At 39.5% G+C, this 21,328-nt stretch overlaps 4 protein-coding genes across 13 annotated transcripts in view; 2 read left to right on the forward strand and 2 right to left on the reverse strand.

Moving 5' to 3' along the window:
- The window catches only part of ap4b1 (adaptor related protein complex 4 subunit beta 1), a 59,381-nt gene extending 58,346 nt beyond the window's left edge, over window positions 1-1,035 (forward strand). For 3 of the 4 annotated variants that reach the window (XM_025901334.1, XM_025901333.1, XM_003457863.5), the window contains one exon: window positions 18-1,035. In XM_025901334.1, the coding sequence (XP_025757119.1) occupies window positions 18-511 (494 nt within the window). In that variant the 3' untranslated portion in view covers window positions 512-1,035. The remainder of the gene's footprint in view (window positions 1-17) is intronic. The other variant, XM_025901335.1, reaches the window with a different exon arrangement.
- Window positions 1,036-1,173: 138 nt separating this feature from the next.
- On the forward strand, window positions 1,174-12,386 carry zgc:101663 (alpha-1,3-mannosyl-glycoprotein 4-beta-N-acetylglucosaminyltransferase C). Of its 5 annotated transcripts, XM_025901343.1 has the most exons (9): window positions 1,838-1,986; window positions 2,250-2,311; window positions 2,387-2,449; window positions 2,532-2,591; window positions 2,674-2,805; window positions 7,882-7,977; window positions 8,066-8,216; window positions 8,637-8,891; window positions 9,007-12,386. In XM_025901343.1, the coding sequence occupies exons 5-9, from the start codon at window positions 2,737-2,739 to the stop codon at window positions 9,900-9,902; spliced, it is 1,467 nt and encodes a 488-aa protein (XP_025757128.1). In that variant the 5' UTR covers window positions 1,838-1,986; window positions 2,250-2,311; window positions 2,387-2,449; window positions 2,532-2,591; window positions 2,674-2,736; the 3' UTR covers window positions 9,903-12,386. The 5 variants fall into 5 exon arrangements, with proteins under 5 accessions (XP_025757125.1, XP_025757126.1, XP_025757128.1 ...); XM_025901340.1 differs by having other exon boundaries at window positions 1,174-1,986; window positions 2,250-2,449; XM_025901341.1 differs by lacking the exon at window positions 2,532-2,591 and having other exon boundaries at window positions 1,174-2,449.
- On the reverse strand, window positions 2,909-5,676 carry LOC109196208 (putative nuclease HARBI1). 2 transcript variants are annotated; one of them, XM_019349736.1, is made up of 4 exons: window positions 5,598-5,676; window positions 4,788-4,900; window positions 4,591-4,702; window positions 2,909-3,345 (listed from the first exon to the last, which is right to left on the reverse strand). In XM_019349736.1, exons 1-4 carry the CDS (start codon window positions 5,656-5,658, stop codon window positions 2,963-2,965), a joined length of 669 nt encoding a protein of 222 aa, XP_019205281.1. In that variant the 5' UTR covers window positions 5,659-5,676; the 3' UTR covers window positions 2,909-2,962. The 2 variants fall into 2 exon arrangements, with proteins under 2 accessions (XP_019205281.1, XP_019205280.1); XM_019349735.2 differs by lacking the exon at window positions 5,598-5,676 and adding an exon at window positions 4,977-5,446.
- cfap126 (cilia and flagella associated protein 126) lies at window positions 11,598-21,205 on the reverse strand. Of its 2 annotated transcripts, XR_002057710.2 has the most exons (6): window positions 20,889-21,205; window positions 20,740-20,802; window positions 20,549-20,623; window positions 20,249-20,449; window positions 13,876-13,966; window positions 12,590-12,723 (listed from the first exon to the last, which is right to left on the reverse strand). XR_002057710.2 is itself a non-coding variant. In XM_005462796.4 (5 exons), the coding sequence occupies exons 1-5, from the start codon at window positions 20,913-20,915 to the stop codon at window positions 12,379-12,381; spliced, it is 711 nt and encodes a 236-aa protein (XP_005462853.1). In that variant the 5' UTR covers window positions 20,916-21,198; the 3' UTR covers window positions 11,598-12,378. The 2 variants fall into 2 exon arrangements, 1 of the variants encoding a protein (XP_005462853.1); XM_005462796.4 differs by lacking the exon at window positions 13,876-13,966 and having other exon boundaries at window positions 11,598-12,723; window positions 20,889-21,198.
- Between the last annotated feature and the right edge of the window lie 123 nt (window positions 21,206-21,328).

Here is a 21,328-nt window from a genome sequence, read left to right on the forward strand (position 1 = left end):
TGTTTTGTTGTGACAAGGTGCTGAGAAAATAGAGGTGGTTGACTGTACGTGGATAGAAGAATGTGTCCGGTGTCCAGCAGTACTTCACTGTTCTCCCCAAAGCCTCCAGGCTGCCATGCAGCTGGTCAATATCCAGACACTGGCGTTCACACCACAGCACACGCTGCCCTGGAGGGTCTACCTGTACACACACACGCAGCGCTCCCACTCCACAGATGCACCCAACACTACGCTCATACTGGGGGAGCTGCTATGTACTGGAGAAGCCAATCAGAAAGCAGGAGTAAAAAAAGGCACAGCTGACAGTGAAGCTGGAGCAGAGGGTAAAGAAGACCAACTGGTGAGAAAGGAAATGGTTGCAACAGCTGACAGGCTGAGCGAAGACGGACAGGAAGAGGAGGAGGGAATAAAAGTGACTCTCAATCAGCAACCAAGAGATGATGATGCTCTGAGACAGTTTCTCACAGTCCTTACCACTGTACTGAACACACTGTCCTCAGAGAAAGATTAAAAATAGACTTTTCCCCTTTGATCTACAGCCTTCCAAATTCATTCATTAGTCAGACCGCCTGGGTCGAACAGCATACTGAAGGAGTAAACACATTCAAAACTGGTCCAGCTTTATAAAGCATTGTTATTCTAATAAAACAGGAAACACAAACAACTGACAGTTACTACCCCCTTTTAAGAGAAAACTACCAAGAAGTTGGAAAATCAACTCAGAGGATTAAAACAACAAGCTCAGTTCAGGCTATGTTTGGCCTTATGGGGGCACTATTGTGGATCAGTCTCATTGCACCAAAAGCGGCTGATAAATACTGTTTACCTACAAACACATACAATGATGATGTTATCTTACCTACCCATGGTGTGCTGCTTTATTATTGTAGTTTATTTGATGCTAGATTGCGTTTCATATGATTTTTTTTTTAATTCAAATGTTAAATGGCTGATGAGAAAATGCAAGTGAGAGAAATAGAAAGTAATTTAAAAATGACTAAGAACTTATAAAATAAAGGAAACCTGTGTATCTGTCTTTTGCTTAGGTGCTTTAATGTCCTGGGCCCTGTGTCAGAAAGTGGGTTTAGAAAACTCAGAGTTAAAAATGATACTCAGGGTTGAGTAACCCTGAACTGTCCAACTTGGAATATTCGGTTTCAGAAAGGCTGATAACAATTAGTTCAATCAACGCGGAGTTGCTTTAACCCCAAGTTAAGCGCGCGCACAAGGATACATAAAGCCCTGATTAGTGGAGCACAGATTAAGCGAGTCACCATGGAGACGGAGGGAAAGAAGGCGCGGTCAATGTATTTTACAGCGCTTGAGGCCGAAATTCTGATGGCAGCATATGCCGATAACATGCAAATTTTGCGGAAAAAAAGTAACACAGCCTCAGCTGCAAAAGAAAGGGAGCATGCATGGCAAAACATAGCCGACAGAGTCAATGCGTGAGTGTTAATTTAAACATTGATCTAGGGATTTCCACCCATTTAACACGTTATTTTATTATATTTCATTTTATCTTTTATTTTATACATTTTATTTTGTGATGTGATGTGAGCGCAGGTGCAACCCAACAGGCCCCAAACGTTCCCGGCAGCAAGTAAAAATGAAATATAAAAATATAGTCCAAACAGGTAAGGTGTAATTGTATTATGAGCCATAGTGCTTGGTCTGTTTGTCCTATGTAAATCAATTGCAGTTAGAGGCTACATTAATTTTCTTTCTATAAGCACTTATTGAAATTATCTGAGCACATTACAAGTACATATTTGCTTACTCTGTATGCTCAAATGTGACCCGTTATAGCCAACAGAAAAAAAGCAGAGGCCTGAAAAACAGGTGGGGGTCCTCCACCACCACCACTCACAGAGGCTGAGCAGTTGGCCCTCAGCCAAAACAGTGGGCGCCCTGTGGCTGAAGGCATCTCTGCGGGGACATCCTCAGAGTCAATAACCCCGCAAGACACAAGTGCCTACATAAGAGGTAAATTCAAAATAATACATGATGTGCATACATCCTTTCTTCACAGTCACCTTTGCAGTGCTACTCAATCATTTGATAAACTCTTTACCATAATGAATTATTTTGTAGTGAAGTTATTTTCCTACTGATTTTGCCTTCCCTCAGTCTTGGTTGTCTTTGAGAGCATAATGACAATGAAGTGTAAGGTGATTGGTATATGTTTGTTAATTGCCATTTGGTCCCTTGTAAGTTATAAGTGACCTGTAAACCTCATATTCTATCAGTTGATGGTGATGGTGTACTGCATCTGGTGCAGCCTCCTGTTGAGCCAGACCAACATGCAGTTGTGAGTACTCTTAATACTCCACAGATCATATGAGTTTACAGTAGAACAGCAATGTTGTTAATTTCTTTACTACAGGAAAATAATGAAGAAACATTGACAGCTGTTACAGAGGAGGAAGCAACAGAGACACTTTATGAGGTTTACATCTTACAATGGAAAATATAACAATTGAATAAAATGTGGTACTATAATAAAACCATGGACTTTCTGTCTCTAACAGAATGATGATGGAAATGCAGAGGAAGAGGGTCCAGCCACTTCTCCAACAAACCTTTCCTCAGTAAGATGTTCAGCACTGATTTACAACCAACCTAAGTAGGCATGTACTATGAATGTCAATGCTATTTTCTGTGTTTCAATAGCTCCCTGTAAAGCAGCTGTACAAGACCTATTTGATCAAGAAAATTAAAAAATGCGACTTGGAAATGGAACACTTCAAGCAGCAGATCCAAAAGACCAAGATTGAGATTTTACTGCTGGAACATCAGTTAAGGGTGGGTGAAGTGGTCAGAGATGGACGAATTATTTCAGTGTTTGAACAACATAATAATATACTTATTAATACTTTGTGTACAGGAAATACAGGCGACCAATAAAGCCAGTTGAACAAAAAATCTGTTTATTCTTCTTTCAACATGTTGAGGTGATGGGTCAAAGGAAATGATTGTGACATATGGTGTCTCTGACTGCTCTTCCATCTTGTATGTCCGTGGGAGGGTCAGGATGTTCATGGTTTGGATCACTGCTGATGTTTGGTTCAGAAGGACAGTGTTCTCCTCTAATTGTGGCAATGTTGTGAAGAATCACACATGCCACAATAATGTCACATGCCCTTTCTGGGGTGACCCTGAGTCTTTGAAGGCACTGGAACCGGGCCTTAAGCATTCCGATAGTCATTTCAACTCTGGCTTTTGTCCTGCAATGAGCCAGATTATATCGCTGCTGTGGGCCCGGTTCAGGGTCAGGGTAAGGGGTAAGCAAATAGGGGGTATCCATGTTTACCCTATCACCAAGCAAGTAGCCAGTGAACTCTCCTAAGACAGAAGGATACACTTCAGTTCAAATCAGGGTTTTAATAGTTTTGCAATTTTCATTAGTTTTTATTTTTATTTAGTTTTGACTTCAGATTTTCAATTTTATATCAGTTTTAATTAGTTTTTACCAACTGTTTGCTAGTTTAGTTTTTATTTTTTTGAAAATCCTTAGTTTCAGTTTAGTTTTGATTAGTTTCAGTTATAGTTTTAGTTGTGTTTGCAATAATTAAGTGTAACAAAATCCCAGTTTCATCACATCAGTCATTCTCTTCTGCTTATCCTTGGGTATGTTGCTATTCCAGCTACCATACCACCATACCCTGCACCCTGGACAGGTCGCCTGTCTGTCGCAGGGCTAACACGCAGAGACAGACAACTCGCATTCCCACCTATGGGTTCTTTAAATAAATAAATTAGGGCAGATGAACAACCATTGATACCAGGCAACTATAAAATGTATATCTTGGCCCCAATGAGACTATTAACTCTTGCAGCACCGGGTGTTCGTAATTTTGGTTCAAGTGAATTGATAAACTTTTTGAAGGCAATTGACTCACACAGTTATGTAGATATCCCAGTCCTGTTGTCTCGGGATGCATCACGCTGCATTGCCTGGGGTTAGCTTCTGTTTTCTGGGGATGAGGGTTGAGTGTGCTCCCTTACCTTCTCAAGGTAAGCTAGCTTAGCCTTCTTGTGTGAGCTTTTCAAGTGCACTTTAAGGTTTGTGGGATTTTTTTCCCTTTAGAAATGTCCCTCATAATTTGTCTCTTTCCACTACAAGACACTTGCTTTATCCAAAATACAGCCATATTCAAAGTAATCCCAAATTGGACTCTGGCGCTTTCTCCCGACTTCTCCTGACATGATTCTGCGCGTGGACGGAGCAGCAACACAGACGACTCGACTAACGTACTTGCCACCTGCTGGCATAATGAGACACAGCAAGAAAAAAATCTGGAAACTAAACTTCATTTTCACCCTCGACTATTGTATGACACACACATATCAACGAAAACTAAACACATTTTTGCTATAAATTCAGTTAATTTTAGTTAGTTTTGTGAACACTCATTACAGTTTTAGTTAGTTTTCCTTTTTTTGTTTTTATTTTTATTTCCGTTAACGAAAATGTTTTTTCACTTCTAGTTTTCGTTATTTCGTTAGTTTTCGTTAACAATAATAACCTTGGTTCAAATGTCCCTGTAGCAATTGGTCTTTATATATTTTAAAGTATTTTCAACTCACCATGTCCAAATTTTGTGCTCAGTGTACATTCACGAAAAATTCGTGAGTCATGAACAGAGCCTGGCCACTTGGCTTCCACATTTGTGATAATGTTGGCAGCATCACATATGATCTTCACAGTGCAGAGAACACAAATTAGCATCCATTACCATAATGAAATAATGTGTTAGTTTGAAATGCTACAGGGAACTATGTACCTGTACATTAATGCTGTGGAAAGACTTCCTGTTCACATAGTCTCCTTCATTTACTGAAGGGGCAATGATTGGAATGTGAGTGCCATCTATACAGCCAATCACGCCTGGGAACCCTGAAAATAAATGTAAAATTTAAGTAGTAGTTCAAGTATCACCACATCATGAATTAAGTTTTGTTCATCCTGATACCTGCAATTTTGTGGAATCCCTCTTTGATAAATCTTGTGGGTCTATGACCGGGGAACACCACAAACGAGTACAGGAGACGTTTCAGTGCAACTGTAACATTCCTGACTGCCCGACAGACGGTAGCCTTGGAAACGTGCTCAGCGTCACCAATATTATACAGAAAGCTCCCGTTTGCAAAAAAACGAAGTGCAATACAAATAATATGTACAGAACGGAGAGAATGTCCGTGATGTGTCACATGAGCAATATAAGCCCTGAGGATGTTATTCAAATAAATTATAGATTGTGCTGAAAAACGGTAACGTTCACACAGAAAATCATCAGGAAATGATAAAATGTCCAAACGCGCTCTAATCACTCTCTCCCGGCGGAGAGCTCTGCGGAGAATTTGGGCTTCAACATCTACTGGCTCTTCAAGGAAGGGGCACGCCATGTCTGACACTTCCTACAGTCAGGTTTCCGACAAAGAGGCGGAGAAAGTCAGGGTTAGTTGAAGTAAACCTGCTAGGGGGCAGGTTAGCTTCACGGAGTGTGTCGTCATAGTAACTCACTCAGAATTAATCTAAACTCGCTTTGTGAAACCGAAAACCCAGAGTTTTCGTTAACTCAGGGTATACTTACTCAGAGTTTGCACTAAACCGGCTTTCTGAAACAGGGCCCTGGTGTAGCTCCGGCTTGCCATAATGTGGCCGCCTTTGAACGCAAGCGGTTGGCTGTCGTTCAACCGTGATGCCACACCTGGCTGGCGTACAGCCGCTGCTACCTGAGGTTGCCTGTTGAGCGTCGGGGACTATAGGTGGAAGTACACGTGCAGAATGCGGCAGTACTGGTTTATATACATGGGTGCCAAAGGGCGAGTCATAGTTAATTTCCGTGAGTGCCTTTTCTGACTTTAGCTGCGTTGTACTGTAAGTATATCACGGCGTGACTTCAACACGTTCACTGACTGTTATCCGCCGAGCTAAGGAAAACCGGCGGAGGGAGGTGAGTGGAGATGCCGGTCAGGCACAAGTTTATTGGGTATATCATTTATGTTCCGAATCATAGCAGCTGCTTTTTGTTTTCAGTGACGGGATGGATGGATGCCTGGTTTAGCTCATGTACTGTACCTTCAGCTAACTCTTTATTTGGACTCTTCTCCTTTACCGTAGCCGTGGGTTTATACATAGCACAACACTTTTCGCGACGGAACTTGCCTGGTTAACGGTTGAAAATAATTTCTAAACTCTGATATGACTTTTTTAAAGCCTGGTCGCACAGAGACAGGTTCTCGGTAGCGAAAAAAAAACACCCCCGGATTTCTTAATTTGAAATATTTTCTACGGAAGTTACTTGTTTGTAGACACTATCTGAACACGTCCCATAAGACTGGCTAGTTTTCTTACGGTACCTTCAAATAATTAGAGCTGTTTAAGTTAAAACACACGGACAGCTCTCTATACTCAGTCATGGTTTGGGTAACCGCGGCGTCGTCGTTCTGTACCGGAAGCGTTTGTTTCAGCGAGCGTTACATTGCAAAAATCAAAGAGGAGAATGCGTACTAATTATAGATGAGGCTGCCTCGGCTATAATTGGTATCTCCTATAAAGTGACCCTGTACTCGCTGACAAAAGCATTTTAAAAATCTAAATAAAGCTTGACCTCTAGCCTGGCTCTCGGGATTAGTCTGACATGAAACTACGCAACGCTTTTCATATCTCCTTACTTGTCCTTCCTTCTCAGTGCGTTTAAAAAGAAAAAAAGAGTGGGTCAGCCTGGCTATACACCTCAGGCTTATCATCTACAGTGTTTACACACTGCTTCCCTGTAACCTCGCTGCCCTTTCCTCTGTTTAGAACTCGGAAACAATGTAACCAAACAAGAAGAAAAAAGGTTACAGTAACAGTGGACACTAGTAGAAACTCCGTCTGAGGGAGAGTGCACTGTAATGGCTGTAGGAAATATTCAGACAAGGGACAAATTAAGGGGGGAAAGCTGAATAAATAATAAACAGCTGCAGATTGTTCCGTTCGAGCAGATTTGGTCAGTTAGGATACAGTTTGTGCCATAAGGGCTGAGCATGCCACATGAGTTTGTCTCAAACTTTACAGATTGAGGGCTTGTGTTTGAAATGAGTTTTTTGCATTTAAATACATCAGTACAAATAGGTTTTCTGTAGCTAAAACAATTAGTTATATTCACACTTCACTGAGTGGGTTGATCGAAAAAAATAAATGGTTTTATGCTGTGGCGTTCAGTCACCAGATCTCAACCCAAATGGGATTTCATACAGTGTTTAACAGCTGTTTCCTTCACCATCACCAGAATGCCAAATCCACGCTTATCTGCTGCAGGAGTGGTGTTCATTCTTTTGGGCCACATTCTATTACTACTAAAGAACTGTAGCCAAACTGAACTGTGTTTTTACTGTGATCAAGTAGAGCTAGACCACTGACAATTAATATCTTAAACGACATTAACATTAGAAAGAAAATTTGTCAGTGTCAGTCAGCACTCTGTGTCATCACTGTTTCACATACTCGCACAGAAAACTCATTAATTTAACTTTCATCAAGTCTCAGCACTGGTAAAAGAAGAGATAAGATAAGAAGTGTATTGAATGGGATAATTTGTTTCCTGTCCTGAACTGTAAGTGGTTCTCAATGTGCATCTCTATAGAATATGTTAAAGGGCTTTTGCAGCTTGCTACACAGGGTTATTTACAGCATAGCAACAGTGTTCAATAAACCGTATCTGACACATACAAAGTGTATATTTGAGACTCTAAGTTAAAACAACACACTCAGTTCCGTGTAACCAGTGTCCAAGCCTTCTGAATCATTAACTATTGGCTGAATTATTTACAGTTGTAGTTGACTCACACACCAGCATAACGGATGGAATATCACATATGTGTTTGTGATAGGAAATGCGGATTCATTCGAAGAAGAAGAATATTGTTGTGGCAGTGCTGCTTGTCATTGGGGGATTATACGTCATTAACCATTGTGACTTCCTGGCTGTAAGAACACACCTACACATAGAATTTGAGTTTTGTTTTTTTGTCTTTTGGGTTTGTTTTAGTTGTTGTTGTTGTTGTTGTTTTGCAGGTCTTTGCAAGGTCACCTGAAACAGTTCATCATAAGTTAACATGGCAAGCAGACAGGCTTGTTAGTATGGAGTCCTGGATTGACCAGGCAGATTATCTGAGTTTCAATGTGTCCTATCAGCTGCTTGCTGGAGTGCTGCCTACTCAACAGAGTGAGTCTCCACACTTTGTTCTCATTATTATGATAAGGTGGCTGCTGCCATATCAAACCATAAAAAAAGAAATTGCAAAAAGTCATGAATAGAAATAATGACAGCACTTTCTGGTGTTGTTCCCTAAATTATGGAAACTATGGACTGCGTTTTTCCGCTATCACTTGCATATTCCTATTTATATGAGCAGTTGTGCCTTATTTTGTATTATTTTGGTATTTATGTCATGGATTTATTTGTTTTTATTTCAATGATAATTCTCCTTTTTTTGTTTTACTTTTTTCACTCAGTCTGAAGGTTTTGCCATGCTGAATATCACGCCTAATTAATTTATTGTTATCAGAAATATTTTTCAGCCTCAGCTTTGGATTTGAAATTGCATAAAACCCTTCACTTTTTTCCTTTTTCTTTCGGCTTCAGAGTATTTATCTGTTGGATTATCCTCAGTAAAGAGGAAGAAGGGCAGCTATCTGGTCCCCACATTGAAATCCATCTTCTCCCAGTCGTCTCCTGAGGAGCGCTCCTTCATGGTGGTGGTAGTGCTGCTAGCAGATTTCGACGTCAGCTGGAGAGTCGACACTGTGAAGGAGATCAAATCGGCTTTTGCCTCTGAGTTGGAACAAGGCCACCTTTTGGTTATCCATGTTCCCCAGGACTGGTACCCTCCTATTACAGGTGCAGCTCACATGCAATCACCCCAGTGTACAAATTCATTCACATACGGTTGGAATGGGTTTTTTTGTTTGTTTGTTTTGTTTTTTGTGATACAAATCTGTCTGGTTCTCTGTAGGTCTGAAGAGGAATTTCAACGACGCTCCCGAAAGAGTAACGTTCCGCTCCAAGCAGAACCTGGATTATTCCGCCCTGATCCACTATTGTGCTGGTCTTGGACGGTATTACCTTCAGCTAGAGGATGACGTGTTCTCTGCAAAAAACTTCCTCACAACCATTAAAAAGCGAGTTGAGGAGCAAGAAGGAAAAAAGTCCACCTGGGCAACGTTGGAATTCTCTGCCCTCGGCTACATTGGTAAACTCTACAAATCAGCCCATCTTCCTCTTTTGGCTCGCTTTCTCTTCATCTTTTACCAGGAAATGCCCTGTGACTGGTTGATGAATCACTTCCGAGAGGTGATGACTCAAAAGGAGACCATCCTTTTCAAACCCTCGCTGTTTCAACACATGGGAACTTTCTCCTCATTTCAAGGCACATACAATAAGCTGAAAGACAAGGATTTTGAGGAGGACATCTATACCAATCCATCAGCTGAAGTTTACTCTGACATGTCCACCTATCAGAAGCACTTCCCCAAACTGGCCTGGGATGCTGGGGAAGGTTTCTTCTGGGGCCGCACCCCAGAAAAAGGAAATTACTTGACTGTAGTGTTCGCTGAGCCTACGGTGGTGACAGGGATATTTGTTGAAACGGGGTCAGGAGGCAAAGACATCCTGGAGTCAGGTGAGGTGGAGATGGGTCACAATGTGGTGGCCACAGACAAAGAGAAGAGTTGTACAGAGTTTGAGTCAGTGGGAGCCTTTGAGAATGGAAAGTTTAAAATGCAGGAGTTGGATAAAAAGTACAGCTCAGCCTCTTCGTGCCTGAAGATAAAGATCACAGCTACTCAGAAGGACTGGTTGATCATTACGAAAATCAGAATCACCACAAAGCCGACTTTACCTCATCAATAGACATAGATGTTAGTTCTTCCTCGCAGATTAAAAACTATTTTGATCAAAATATGCCAAACTGAACTTAGGACTTGTGTGCCTTGTTAAAATGTTTCATTTATCAAACATCAACTAAGTGCTCTAAGCAAATTGTCACTTTGAAGCAAGTTTGACCAAACTTTGTGATGATATGTTGTCTCTTCACAGAATCAAGGAGCTATAATCAGACAATCAACTCCATGTGTTGTATGTATGTACTGTTAATGCATTTGGCTAATTGCATTGTGTGTGAAACTGCACTCTTCATTAATTCATTGTTTTAAAATGAAGAAGAGAGAACATCCATGTGCTTATTATGAGACCTATTGATTGTAGGTTGCCACCTATTGGTCAATAGGTGGTCAATGCTTGTGATGGCTGGCCAACTGCTTTTGCTGAAATATTACCTGTTTGTCTCCCCTCACCAGTATCAGGCCTGCTATGGCTTTTCTCATCAGCGGCCTGATTCAAACCTCAGGCTAGATCTATAAATAGTGTACGTCTGTCACATGTTACACCAACTACACAGAGAGGATAAAAGATGTCAGCTCCCATTTGCAGTTTGATCTGTTTTTTGTTTTTTGTTTGGTTTTTTTTGTTTTTGTAATAGGAATTTTTGCTTTCTTAAATACCTCAGCTCCTTTTTCCGATAAGTACATATGTTTTTATTTGATTCCGGGGGGATGCACTATAAAGGGTAATGGGTTAACAAGGTATGTTGAGTTTTCAGTATCACAAAAGCAGTACAGTGGGTTCTTTCTGTTGGCTCACAGCATGAAAAGTCTGGGTTCAAATGTGCCTACTGAAAGCTTGTTTTTTTGGAGTGTCTGTGTAGGTTCTCTTTGGGCACTGTAGCTTCCTCCTCCAAAGACATGCACGTTAGGTTAACTGGTGGTTGTAAATTGGCTGCAGGTGTGAATGTGAGCATGAGTCATCGACCATTTTTCTGTTGGTCTTGTGATGGACTGGTAACCATCTCAGGTGACTCTTTGCTTCAGGCTCCCATGCCCAAATCTAAATCTGATAAGCAGTTAAGAGGATGGATGGATCCCTTGACTAGATTAAATTTATATTGCACATCTAACTTGCTTCAGACCAGTTTACACTCTTTCGCATTAAACTTGGCTGAAAAAAGCATGCCAAAGTATCCTTGGGTACGATACTGAATCCTGATGCATTCATCTGAATGTGAGTGTGTATGAATGTTACATAGAAAGCGCTTGAACACTGATGTGTAAATGGGTGAATGAGACATGTTGTATAAAGTGCCCAAGTAGAGTAGATACAAGAACCAGTCTATTTACCATTCTACATGCAGAGTTAGCCACTGTGGCAACCTGTTGTGAATAACAGAGCAGGGAAAAGTAGCTCTTTCTCTCTGAGAGAAAGTGTCCATCCATTAGCCACCTGTTGAACTGCATGTTTTTAACACAGCCCAACAAAGATATGTACTGAAGACACAAAGGTACATCTTTCCACTGGAACCTGCATTCATTCAGCTAATTAGACAAATCTGTTTCAATTTTAGAATATATAACAGATAATAATAAGTGAGATTAATTTCACTTTAATTTGGCTAAAAACTGAATTTCTGCATCTACTTCTTTATAGGACAGTAATTAAAATTTATAGTGTAAGAAGTAGATTAAAAACATTCTGTGAGAATGCCCCTCTTGCTTTTTTTTTTTTTTTTTTTTTTTTTTTTTGCACTGCCAGTTTTCCTTTCATGGTCTTATGCCCTGCTTCTGGATTGAATTATGAAGTATCCAATCAACCCATTTCATGCAACAAATGAACACATACCCCATCTTCTGGGAGCACCCACAGATTCCAAATTAATACAACCTCGATTAACAAAGAAAGAGGATAAACACCACAGTATTTACCAAAACTCTGGCTTCATCCGTTCATGGTTTGATATAGTGGGATATGAAAATGGGCTGCTTACAATTTCCCAATGATTAGCTTTATAAAACAGAATCAAGTACATACAAAGCTTTACAAATGTGACAGACTAAAGCTGCAAAATGCTGCTGAACCTATCACAAACTCTGACAGTACACTGAACACTTGTAATGTTACTAACCAATAGCGTGTGTGAGAGAACAATGCCTTTTATTCTTCTCCATCATTCAGTAATGCTGGAACCAATTACACTGGTCAGCTGACGGAACAATAAGAGATTCTTGATTGGAGTGTCAACTTGACAACATGTTTTTCAGAGTAGAGGTAAAAGGCACAGGAGAAGTGAAGGGCTGATGTAGTGGGCAGTTTGAGTGCGATCAGTAACATTTGAGGCAACACTAATAACATTTCCTTGTATTACCATATTTTTCCTTTTCATAATTCACATGGTGAAAATGGATTAATTACAACCGGTCAACACTATTACTGTTCAGATGTATTTATTTTTATAGGTTTCTGTCGTTTTCTGATGCACTGAGAAATAAAGGACTGTTCACAGGTCTTGCTGTATGTTTCTCTGTCTCTGCTTGATGGATGCTTGTGATGGCTGGCTGACTGCTTTTCCTGACATATTTCTTGTTTGTCTCCCCTCACCAGTATCAGGCCTGCTATGGTTTTTCTCCCCAGCAGCCTGATTCAAAGCTGAATTCTCTTCAGCTGCAGAGCAATGGCTAGGCAGCCTGTCATTTCCTGTAGCTTGTTCTGTTGCTGCCTGCGAGCCTGCTTGGTTCTGGTTGGTAGTTCTGTCACTCCCAGTGATCGACCAATTCTGAGAAGCTGGTCGGGCTTCAGCAGCAGCAGACTGGGTGGCATCATCCTGCGATACTTTCAAACTGGTCTGAAAAGGATTGAAACAGAAGCTGAAACATTTAAATTCACTATACTTTTTAATGGAACTGCTGTTAAATGACTGAAAACAAAGTGCTTTAAAAATTCAGCATTCTTTATAATGTCAGGGCCTTGTTCCAGGAAGCAGATTCAAACTCTGAGTTTAAAAACAAACTCTGAATTGATCAACTCTGAGTTTCTTGTCCAACCTAATTTAAGCACATGCATTAGTAGAAAAAGATCAATGTGACCAATTACCACATAGTTTGTAATGTACAGTAAATGTTCGCAGTGTAAGAAAACTAGCTGACAGCATTACTGTCTACAGAATTACAGAGATGGAGTCTATAGATTTGATTCTGAGCTGATAATAAATCTGTGATGTAATCGCTGTCTCTGACAGCTGAATAACTGTAAAAGGGGTCATGTGAAGTACAAAAATAACTAAGCAAACTAATGTTTCATGAAAAATGTAGAATTCTGCAAATGAATTCTCTCCTCTTTGCGACTTTATTAATGAAGAAATTAATTATCATGTTTGTCAGCTGGTTAAGATGCAGCAGAAGGTGAGGACTCTGAGAGAAACTCAAGAGTTTTCTGAGTTTGTTAAAGAAAACCTGTTAGCGAGCAGATTAAGTTCAAAGAGTCTGTTACCCCGGTTAAAGTTAACTCTCTTTCTGGAATAGATATTCAGCGAGCGTCTGTTGCTACAGCTTTCCTTGGTATAACCACCAGTAGCATTTTAAGCAAACTTAACAATTGATTTTTTTAAATAAGTAATGTCAGAACATTCCACATAACTTCCAAATTTTAAGCACAAACTGATTAACGCTGTCACAACACAACTACTGATTACTAGCCAAATCTTCCCACGTTGTAAAATGTGAATAGATGCTTTTAATTATTGTAGTGACTAAAAGCCACCAAGTAACCACTAAGGGCCTCTGTACTACCCGTGCAGACTTTCACGCCTGAAGCTCTTGCAGGAACGAGCCCAGAATAAACGGGACAAGAGGGTCAATATCAGTCAGGGTACATTAAAGTTTATTATTTTAAAAAGAAAACACAAAGGGTTTGCAATAGACCTAAAACATCACAATAAAAAGTTCACTAATGACTACAATATATTATTGGTGCAACCTGCCAGCAATGTAACTGTCACCTGAGGGCTTGCTCTCCCCCGCCGGCTCCAGATGCTCATTGCTTTAAAAGAAACAAGTCCACCACTTGCTTGTGGTCTTCTAAAATCACTACTAAAAACATGAAATACAATAAACATCAAATACATTTCAATGACCTTAAAAAAAAAAACACTAAAAGAAAAACAGCCTGTACCTTGAACCTCTGCTGTAGAGATTTACAACGACAGTTTGTGTAGCAGACAATTGAAACTTCTCAGGCTCTTCACCGTCTCACATAACCATTGTTCAAAGCCGCTCGTCAGTGCAAATGAGAGAAGAGCACCTGCTGCTATATAGATAGTATTCCGTTTTGTGATGTTAAATGGAATATTAAGTAAATTCTCTTCTTATTCTCCAAATTTACTTAGACGTAATTACATATTAAAAGATTTCCAAAAGGAAGAAATTGAAAGAATAAGAACTAATTATATCACCTTCTCTATCCGTCCTAAAGGGAAAGAAGTCCAATTCAAAATTTTAAATAAAATTTACCCAACAAATAGGCTCCTTGGTGATAGATTTAAGATAAAAAGTGGTAATTGTGTATTTTGTGAAACAGAAGAGGAGGATTTGGACCATCTATTTTTTGTACAATTTTACACAAATCTTCTGGTTGGATTTTCATGCCTGGCTTCCATCGAGTGGGATTCAAATTACCCCATTTACCTTAAATATGATATTGTTTGGAGTGTTTCTGAAGGAAAAGAAAGCCATTATGGTGTTAATGTTTTATTAATCTTGTGTAAGCAATATAAATGTCGTTTTTTAAAGACCAAACCAACCCTACTTCACTGAAAAAATGACTTAAACCTGTTGGTTAAATCTTTGACTTTAGTTAAAAAGAAAAAGGCAGCATTTTTTGTTTTCTTTTTGGAAGATTTTGATTTAGTGAGTTAATACTCTGTTAACTTTTATGGCCCCGTCTTTATTCTTCGTACAAAGGATGGTAATTGGTAAGAAGTTTATTTTTGCTAAAAAAAAAAAAAAAAAAAAAAGCAACCTGCTGCTACTTCCTCTCCCTTGGGTCCCCTGGGTCCTAAAGCCTTCCCATTACATAATTAAGTAAAATTTGCAATTTGAACTAAATTATTTAATTTTCTTAAATTTGAAAGCTTTCGATCTAATAATAAGCAACAATATTAATTTTAAATCTTGATTTGTTAAGGACTAGAGCCTGGTGGCTGCTCATGAGATAACTGGGAAATACCAAGATGTACAAAGCCGGTTTCCTCTTGCAAAAAGCTGCAATGTAGTTTCAGTTGTGGTGAGTGGTATGAGAACTCTCTTTCTTCTGAGTTTCTACTGCATTTCCCTAGGTCAGACATTAAGTGCAACATGCCAGTGGCAATTTTTACTGCTTCAGGCAAACACCTGAAGAATAAGCAAGTCTTTACAAAAACTAACCGAGATTACCATTTTGTGCACTGCAAGAAACAAATAAGCTGAAAAAGGAACCAAATTCAGTTTATTTCTGTTTGCTTTTCTTCAAGAACTAGTCCTGGTAGACAACTTGTGCTTTTTAATTCTTCTTCTTTTTATTCCCTCTCAGTACTAATATTGATGTAGAAGTTTCATAGAATTGGCTTAAACACACTAGCAGGGCTGAGGTCATCCACAGAACTGCCCTCATATTTGGCACAGTGTTCCTACTGTAACTGTTATAGAGCAGCTGTAGTCACCAGATAATGTTAAATGCCAAAAACTGTGTGCCACACACAGAAAACTGTCATAAAGTAAGCACATCTAATCAGTAACCCCCAATATAAAGGAATACTTTTTAACATTTTTTACATTTTTAACTTGCTGACATTTGCTAATGTCATTGACCATGAGCCACGGGTTATACCAGACTAAGTGTGACTGTAGCATTAAAAGTCTTTACTACTATTTACTATGTGCACAAGAGAAGGTAAGGGGGGACTAGTCTTAGCTGAACTAAGGTCTGGGCACGTGCTCTTTTGACCGATGTTGGATATACTAGTTGAATTAAATTCATCTTGGAGCCGGGCTGATACCCACCTATTACAAATATATTTCATACTTAATATGTCCCAATAGGTTGCAAGCAATTAGTCAGCTTTAGTTACTGATGTGCATATTAAATATGTAAGGCTTGTCCTTCATTTGCACAATAACTCCAAAGTTAGAAAGATCCTGTTTCAAAGAGATGCTGAAAAGATTCACGAAGTTATTACTTCCACGCTTGACAACTCAAAGTAATTCAGCAGACTGCCATAAAAGCTCTCTGAAAAAAGCTCCCAGTTGATTCAGAAAGCTGCAGCAACAGTTCTGACAGGGACTGGGATTAAGTAGGATTTCAGGAATGTAGAGTAATTTTACCCTTCCAAAACAAAACTTTTTATTCAGTGCCCTACTGGCTCATACTTTGAACCAAGGAAGCAGAGAGCAGAAAGAGGCCCAAAAGGATTTTATTCAGAACTCTGGAAGCGGAATCAATCTCATTGCTGTCAGGGCATGAGGTGGAGGAAGGCCAGATATCAGAGCAAGAAGTTGAAAGCTAAGAGGAAGACATATCAGCTTTTGAAGAGCCTGAGCACGGACAGTGTGACAGCACCTACCATCTATAATATTAAGAACTGTTTAATGTAGGACTCTGAAGTTTTTAGGCGTTATTATATATAGAAGGGGGAATAAGAACCCTTTCAATGTCATAGGTTTGTGGAGACCAAGTGTGATGTGCAGACACTTGGAGACAGGATCATCTTAAATAAAGGCGACTGGTTTATTAGGTTGAACTTCCAAGAACAAAAACTGAGCATGAAAATGCAAAAGAAACTAAAAACCTTGGATTACACAACCTAAACTGGGAAAATACTCAGAGGTACAAGGGGCTAGATAACACTGAGGGAAACTGAACAGATAAACAAAGAGAGACTGACACAACACATATGCAATATATACACAGGAGGATGAGCAGGGGAGGGCAGGAAAAAACAACAGGGACAAATTAGACACAATGAGACAGAGGAAGCAAAACGGAACATTTAGCACACAAGACAAGGGACTATCAAAATAAAACAGGAAAGATAAGCACACAGGATTAAGACACACAAGCCTGACACAGGCAACAGGTAAACAAATATAGAAACACGATAGCCTTAACATGGAAGGTACTAAAGGATGAAACCCAAAGATGAGACAAAGGGAAGAGTAAGTATACAATTAACCCTAAAGTTATTTATGACTAAACTGGAGACCTCAGAGCCCACTTCTCCAAATCAAAACAATAATGAATGAAATTATAGATTCAAAGGTTGCTGGGTCATCGACCCCATACCATGATATTCAGTTGAATTCTCATGAAACATTCTTGAGCAAAACATTCTTCAGCATATCTGTGGTCACTGAATGGCTCAGATAACCTAGGATCAGAATTTAGTCTTTCCAAGTTATAATAGTTAGTTATTATTTAATAGTTAGAAGTTCTATTATCTTGTAACTGATAAAGTCAGGGCTTTATTCTGCCTCTTAAAGCCACTTAAACACAATGCAACAAGGCTGCCATGGAAAGATGGTTCCCTTCACAGGCTGGTGTCCTGTATGGAAACTGAGAAACCAAATCCCACAATTTCAAAGCCCCAGCTTACACAACACTTCTTATCCATAATGGACTTTGGGTGTTGTCATTTTTCCCCTTCTCAGGAATCCCAAAAGCTGGTATGTCCTCTGTGTGACCTTTCACCTTCTTGCTCTATTGTCTGGCATGCCTCCACCTCATCTGCTGTAGGGCTCCAACGATTCTTCGCCATTATCGATGTCGTTGAATATATATAATTTGTCGACACAGAATTTTATTGTTGACGTGTCATATCCCAATTTGAGAAGCTCATGCACCTTTCAAATGGCTGAAGTCATGATAGAGAGCATCTTTAGCATAGTTATCAACAGCTGGGAACATCATCTCAAAGATAAGAGCAAGCATTACTCCAGAGCATGTTCACTGCAATCGGGAATTCATGAACTGAATTATCTCTAAACTCGAATCTTTTTGAATTAATTTGAAACTTTATTTGAACTTGTGGACAGAAGCCATTTTAGATTCCTGTTTGCACATTAATTTTGTTTAAATACTACTTGCACTTAAATTTGTATTACCTAATATTTTCATTTATTTCATTTTTATTCTGATGGTCTTATGTTAAAAACACATTTGATTATTTTCAAATTCATACGTTTTCTGGGTCACGAGATAACAGGGTGACATTTACAGGTGGGCAGACTTGAGCAGGTGAGGCACTAAAGCCTAGAAAATGAGGTCTGCCCACAGGAAGCGGACATAAGAGTTGCTGAAATAATAGTTGACTAATCGACTAATAAAAGAAAAATTAGGCAGATTAGTCGACTATCAAAATAATTGTTAGTTGCAGCCCTAATCTGCTGACTGCTCTAAGTATGACTCCAGTTCTGAGGAAAATCCTTTCTGCCTCGCTCACCCATCATCATTATTCTGTGATCAAACAAAACCTGATATCCACTGCAAGGGACAGAAGATAGTAAATAAATAAATGAAAAATGTGAAAGAAAAATAATGACGCAACATGTTTCTTTGAAAAAAAAAAAATCTTCATGGGTGTTAGATTGCCTCTGCCTTTGTTGGTGTGGAGGCAGATTTCTTTTGTCATGTATTAATCACATATTTTATCATATCAGGTTAGTTATAGTAATATCACTTTCTCAATTTACTATAGTAAGAGCACTCCTGTCACCAGTTTGCATGCATGCGGAATGTTAACACAGTGAGGCAATTGTAATGGGAGACACTGAACAGATAGTGGGACTCCTTCTCCTTATCAGGGTTGTAAATCCTTAGGTGACGGCCAAGCAGAAAACAAGGTCATAATTCTCTCTGTGAGGGAGGAGGTATAGCCCCCCGTGAGAGGGGGCAACATGTAAGAGTTTGTGGAATGTTCTTTCTCTGTGTCTCTGTATATAAGATGTAAGGGCGGTGGCCAAAATTCAGAGATGATCCTGGTGTTTCACTGGGATGCTCTCTCCACATTGCAATATGTTTATTAAACCCACATCAAATCAAACTCACTGGGTGTGTTGCAGGTTGTTGTTAAATTTTCCACAACATCGGTCCCAAGTGAGCCCCCAGTCAAGTCTAAAAGGTCCTCTCCACTGGGGTCGGCCCTCCAAAGCACTCTCTCTGGCTTGCAGCCGGTCCCCATGGCTCATCTGTCTTACCAGGCAGACCCTCAGAACTAGCCCTTTGTTTTTTGGACTCTTGGGTTCCTTATTGTTTTTCTTTGGTCCTCTTCCTATTCTGTTTTGGTCCAGAGTGACCAGAGAGACCTTTAAATGTCAACAACGCTCTGAGGCAATCTGAAGCCAGCTAATTTCCATCCTCTCACCATATGGAAACAAGACGGTAGCTCCGGTTACTTACAACCTATTTTTATATTCCTCCTCCTCTCCAAGAAGACATTATTTGGAGCGGTATAGTTATGGTCTTTCAAAGCAAAGCATGGCCTCCCTTTAGCTTTGAAGACATAATCTGAACAGTGTCTTTTATATATAGAAGATATTAGGAGCATCTAAAAAGCTTTTCCATTTGATCACACACTAAATACATTTTTAAGGATATAATGTAACATCTGAATAAAAATCAGACTCATTCAGATATCCTGTAAAATGTGATTGTTAATGCGCCACAAATATTTAACTTGTGGAAAGTAATATGTACCTACAATTTTCCAACCATAACTACAACATTTTGCAAAAGTCTTCACTGCTCATTTCTTTATATTTTGTTTCCTGGAGCCAGATTTTCTTGCAATTTTTAAAGTGGTCTTGAGAAATAGTGTTCCAGGCTTTCTGAAGATTTTTTAAACTTTTACTTTAGATATTAGTTTCTTTTTCACTCATTTTCCATCCAGTCTTTTTACCTGACTCAGAGGAATGTTCTTTTTGTGGTTGTTTGTTAAGTTACTGAACAATGAATATATCATAGAATATCGTAGAATCCTATGAAAATTGTCTCTTTCACATGAGTGTAGTTGCTGATGAAAGCATTCACAGCAAAATGCTTTTTCTGTACTCATCATAGTGAATCAGTAATGTTGTCTGGAACATTATTTGTACTGAAGCATGAAGTTAAAAATAAAGATAGTCTTTGCTGAAACCTCTTCAGGCAGTTTCAAGATTCAGCTCAAACGTTACCCTTTACTTGGAAAGACGAAGCAATTTTAATGGGTAAGTCACATGACTGACAAACACACTGTGTAAACAGCACAGAGTTTGTGAAAACATCAGTCTGGATGGAAAAACTGTCAGTATACACTCAACATAAACACTGGACACCAGGCTGTGTTGTGTTTGTGTGGCTCTAACCTGCTCGGCAGTTTCCTTCTGCCTATTTGTGCTTTTGCTGCCTCTGTGTGGCTGAGACATGTCAGCGTTCTTTGGATACAGTCCCCATGACTTGACCCTGTTGAGGCCCTCCACAGAGCGGGTGGTAGGGTTGATTCGCTGGCCTGGGATGCGAGCAGGTAGATCCCAGGTGCCTTTAAAGTCAGGCCATGCAAGGCCTCTCTGTAGCAAAACACACACAGTGAGGGAGTTAAGTCATATATTCACCGTGAAAAAAGTCACTTCCAGTAAAGAGGGGAAAGAAGATAGACGTGATCTCACCTTCCCCACTCCTGGGAGCAGGTGTCCTCTATTATCAGCGATGAAGGTGGTATGGCCCACCAGTGCACTGGGTCTCTACAAATACCCACACATAGAGGGAGATAAAATCTTTGTACAAATCTATTTTTTGCACGAATTTGTTTAAACCTAACACGAAATGGAAATGATCAAGAGTTGAAAACTTCCTTTACCTCTCTGAAGTGCTTAGTCTCACACCAGTTCTGCAGCCTGTGCGGTTTAAAGGCGCTGTCATACTGTGGATAGAAGTTTTAAAACGCATAAATAGAGCAGTAAAATGTGTAATGTTTAGCGTTTTTATTGGCGTCGTTATTTATATTACCTGGTTTGCCGAATAGCTGGAAGACATTCCTGGATCTGGAAATTACGGTCTCCTAATCTGTTAAATTGTTGACTCGTTGCTTAGCAATATAGACAAACCAACTTCTCCCTACGACGGCTCATGGGAAAAGAGCTACAAACTGTGGCCTGAAAACCCCCACAGATGAATCAGTTTGTACAGTTTATTTATTTTTTGTTTGTGTCTTATTTTTTGTTGTTGTTCATACACGCTTTATCAGTACTATCTGATTCCGTGTTTATAATTATTAATTAACAAGTTGTTTTATTGGCCTAAATGTGATCTGTCCCCGCCTTCAGTAGGACTTTTACTTTGAAAGATCTAAACGGAAGTTATGAGGTAGAAACGATTTCGTATGTCAAAGTGGATGCTTGTGTTTAACTATGTTTTTATTTTCAGCATATTTCCTTCTTACACACTTA

This window comes from Oreochromis niloticus, linkage group LG20 (assembly GCF_001858045.2).
Source record: "Oreochromis niloticus isolate F11D_XX linkage group LG20, O_niloticus_UMD_NMBU, whole genome shotgun sequence".
In the NCBI taxonomy this organism is placed as follows: Eukaryota; Metazoa; Chordata; class Actinopteri; order Cichliformes; family Cichlidae; genus Oreochromis; species Oreochromis niloticus.

Coding starts and splice junctions, on each gene's coding strand:
- cfap126 (XM_005462796.4), bottom strand. CDS start 20,915: ATGTCTTCCAGCTATTCGGCAAACCAG. Junction 20,803..20,888: donor CCAGCTATTCGGCAAACCAG/GTAATATAAATA, acceptor TTCTATCCACAG/TATGACAGCGCCTTTAAACC. Junction 12,724..20,248: donor AGAAGGAAACTGCCGAGCAG/GTTAGAGCCACA, acceptor AATCCTTTTCAG/ACCAGTTTGAAAGTATCGCA.
- zgc:101663 (XM_025901340.1), top strand. CDS start 2,363: ATGTTGTTAATTTCTTTACTACAGGAAAATAATGAAGAAACATTGACA. Junction 2,806..7,881: donor TGCTGGAACATCAGTTAAGG/GTGGGTGAAGTG, acceptor TGTTTGTGATAG/GAAATGCGGATTCATTCGAA. Junction 8,892..9,006: donor CTGGTACCCTCCTATTACAG/GTGCAGCTCACA, acceptor GGTTCTCTGTAG/GTCTGAAGAGGAATTTCAAC.
- LOC109196208 (XM_019349735.2), bottom strand. CDS start 5,409: ATGGCGTGCCCCTTCCTTGAAGAGCCAGTAGATGTTGAAGCCCAAATT. Junction 4,901..4,976: donor GGGATTCCACAAAATTGCAG/GTATCAGGATGA, acceptor ATTTATTTTCAG/GGTTCCCAGGCGTGATTGGC. Junction 4,703..4,787: donor TCCACAGCATTAATGTACAG/GTACATAGTTCC, acceptor TGCACTGTGAAG/ATCATATGTGATGCTGCCAA.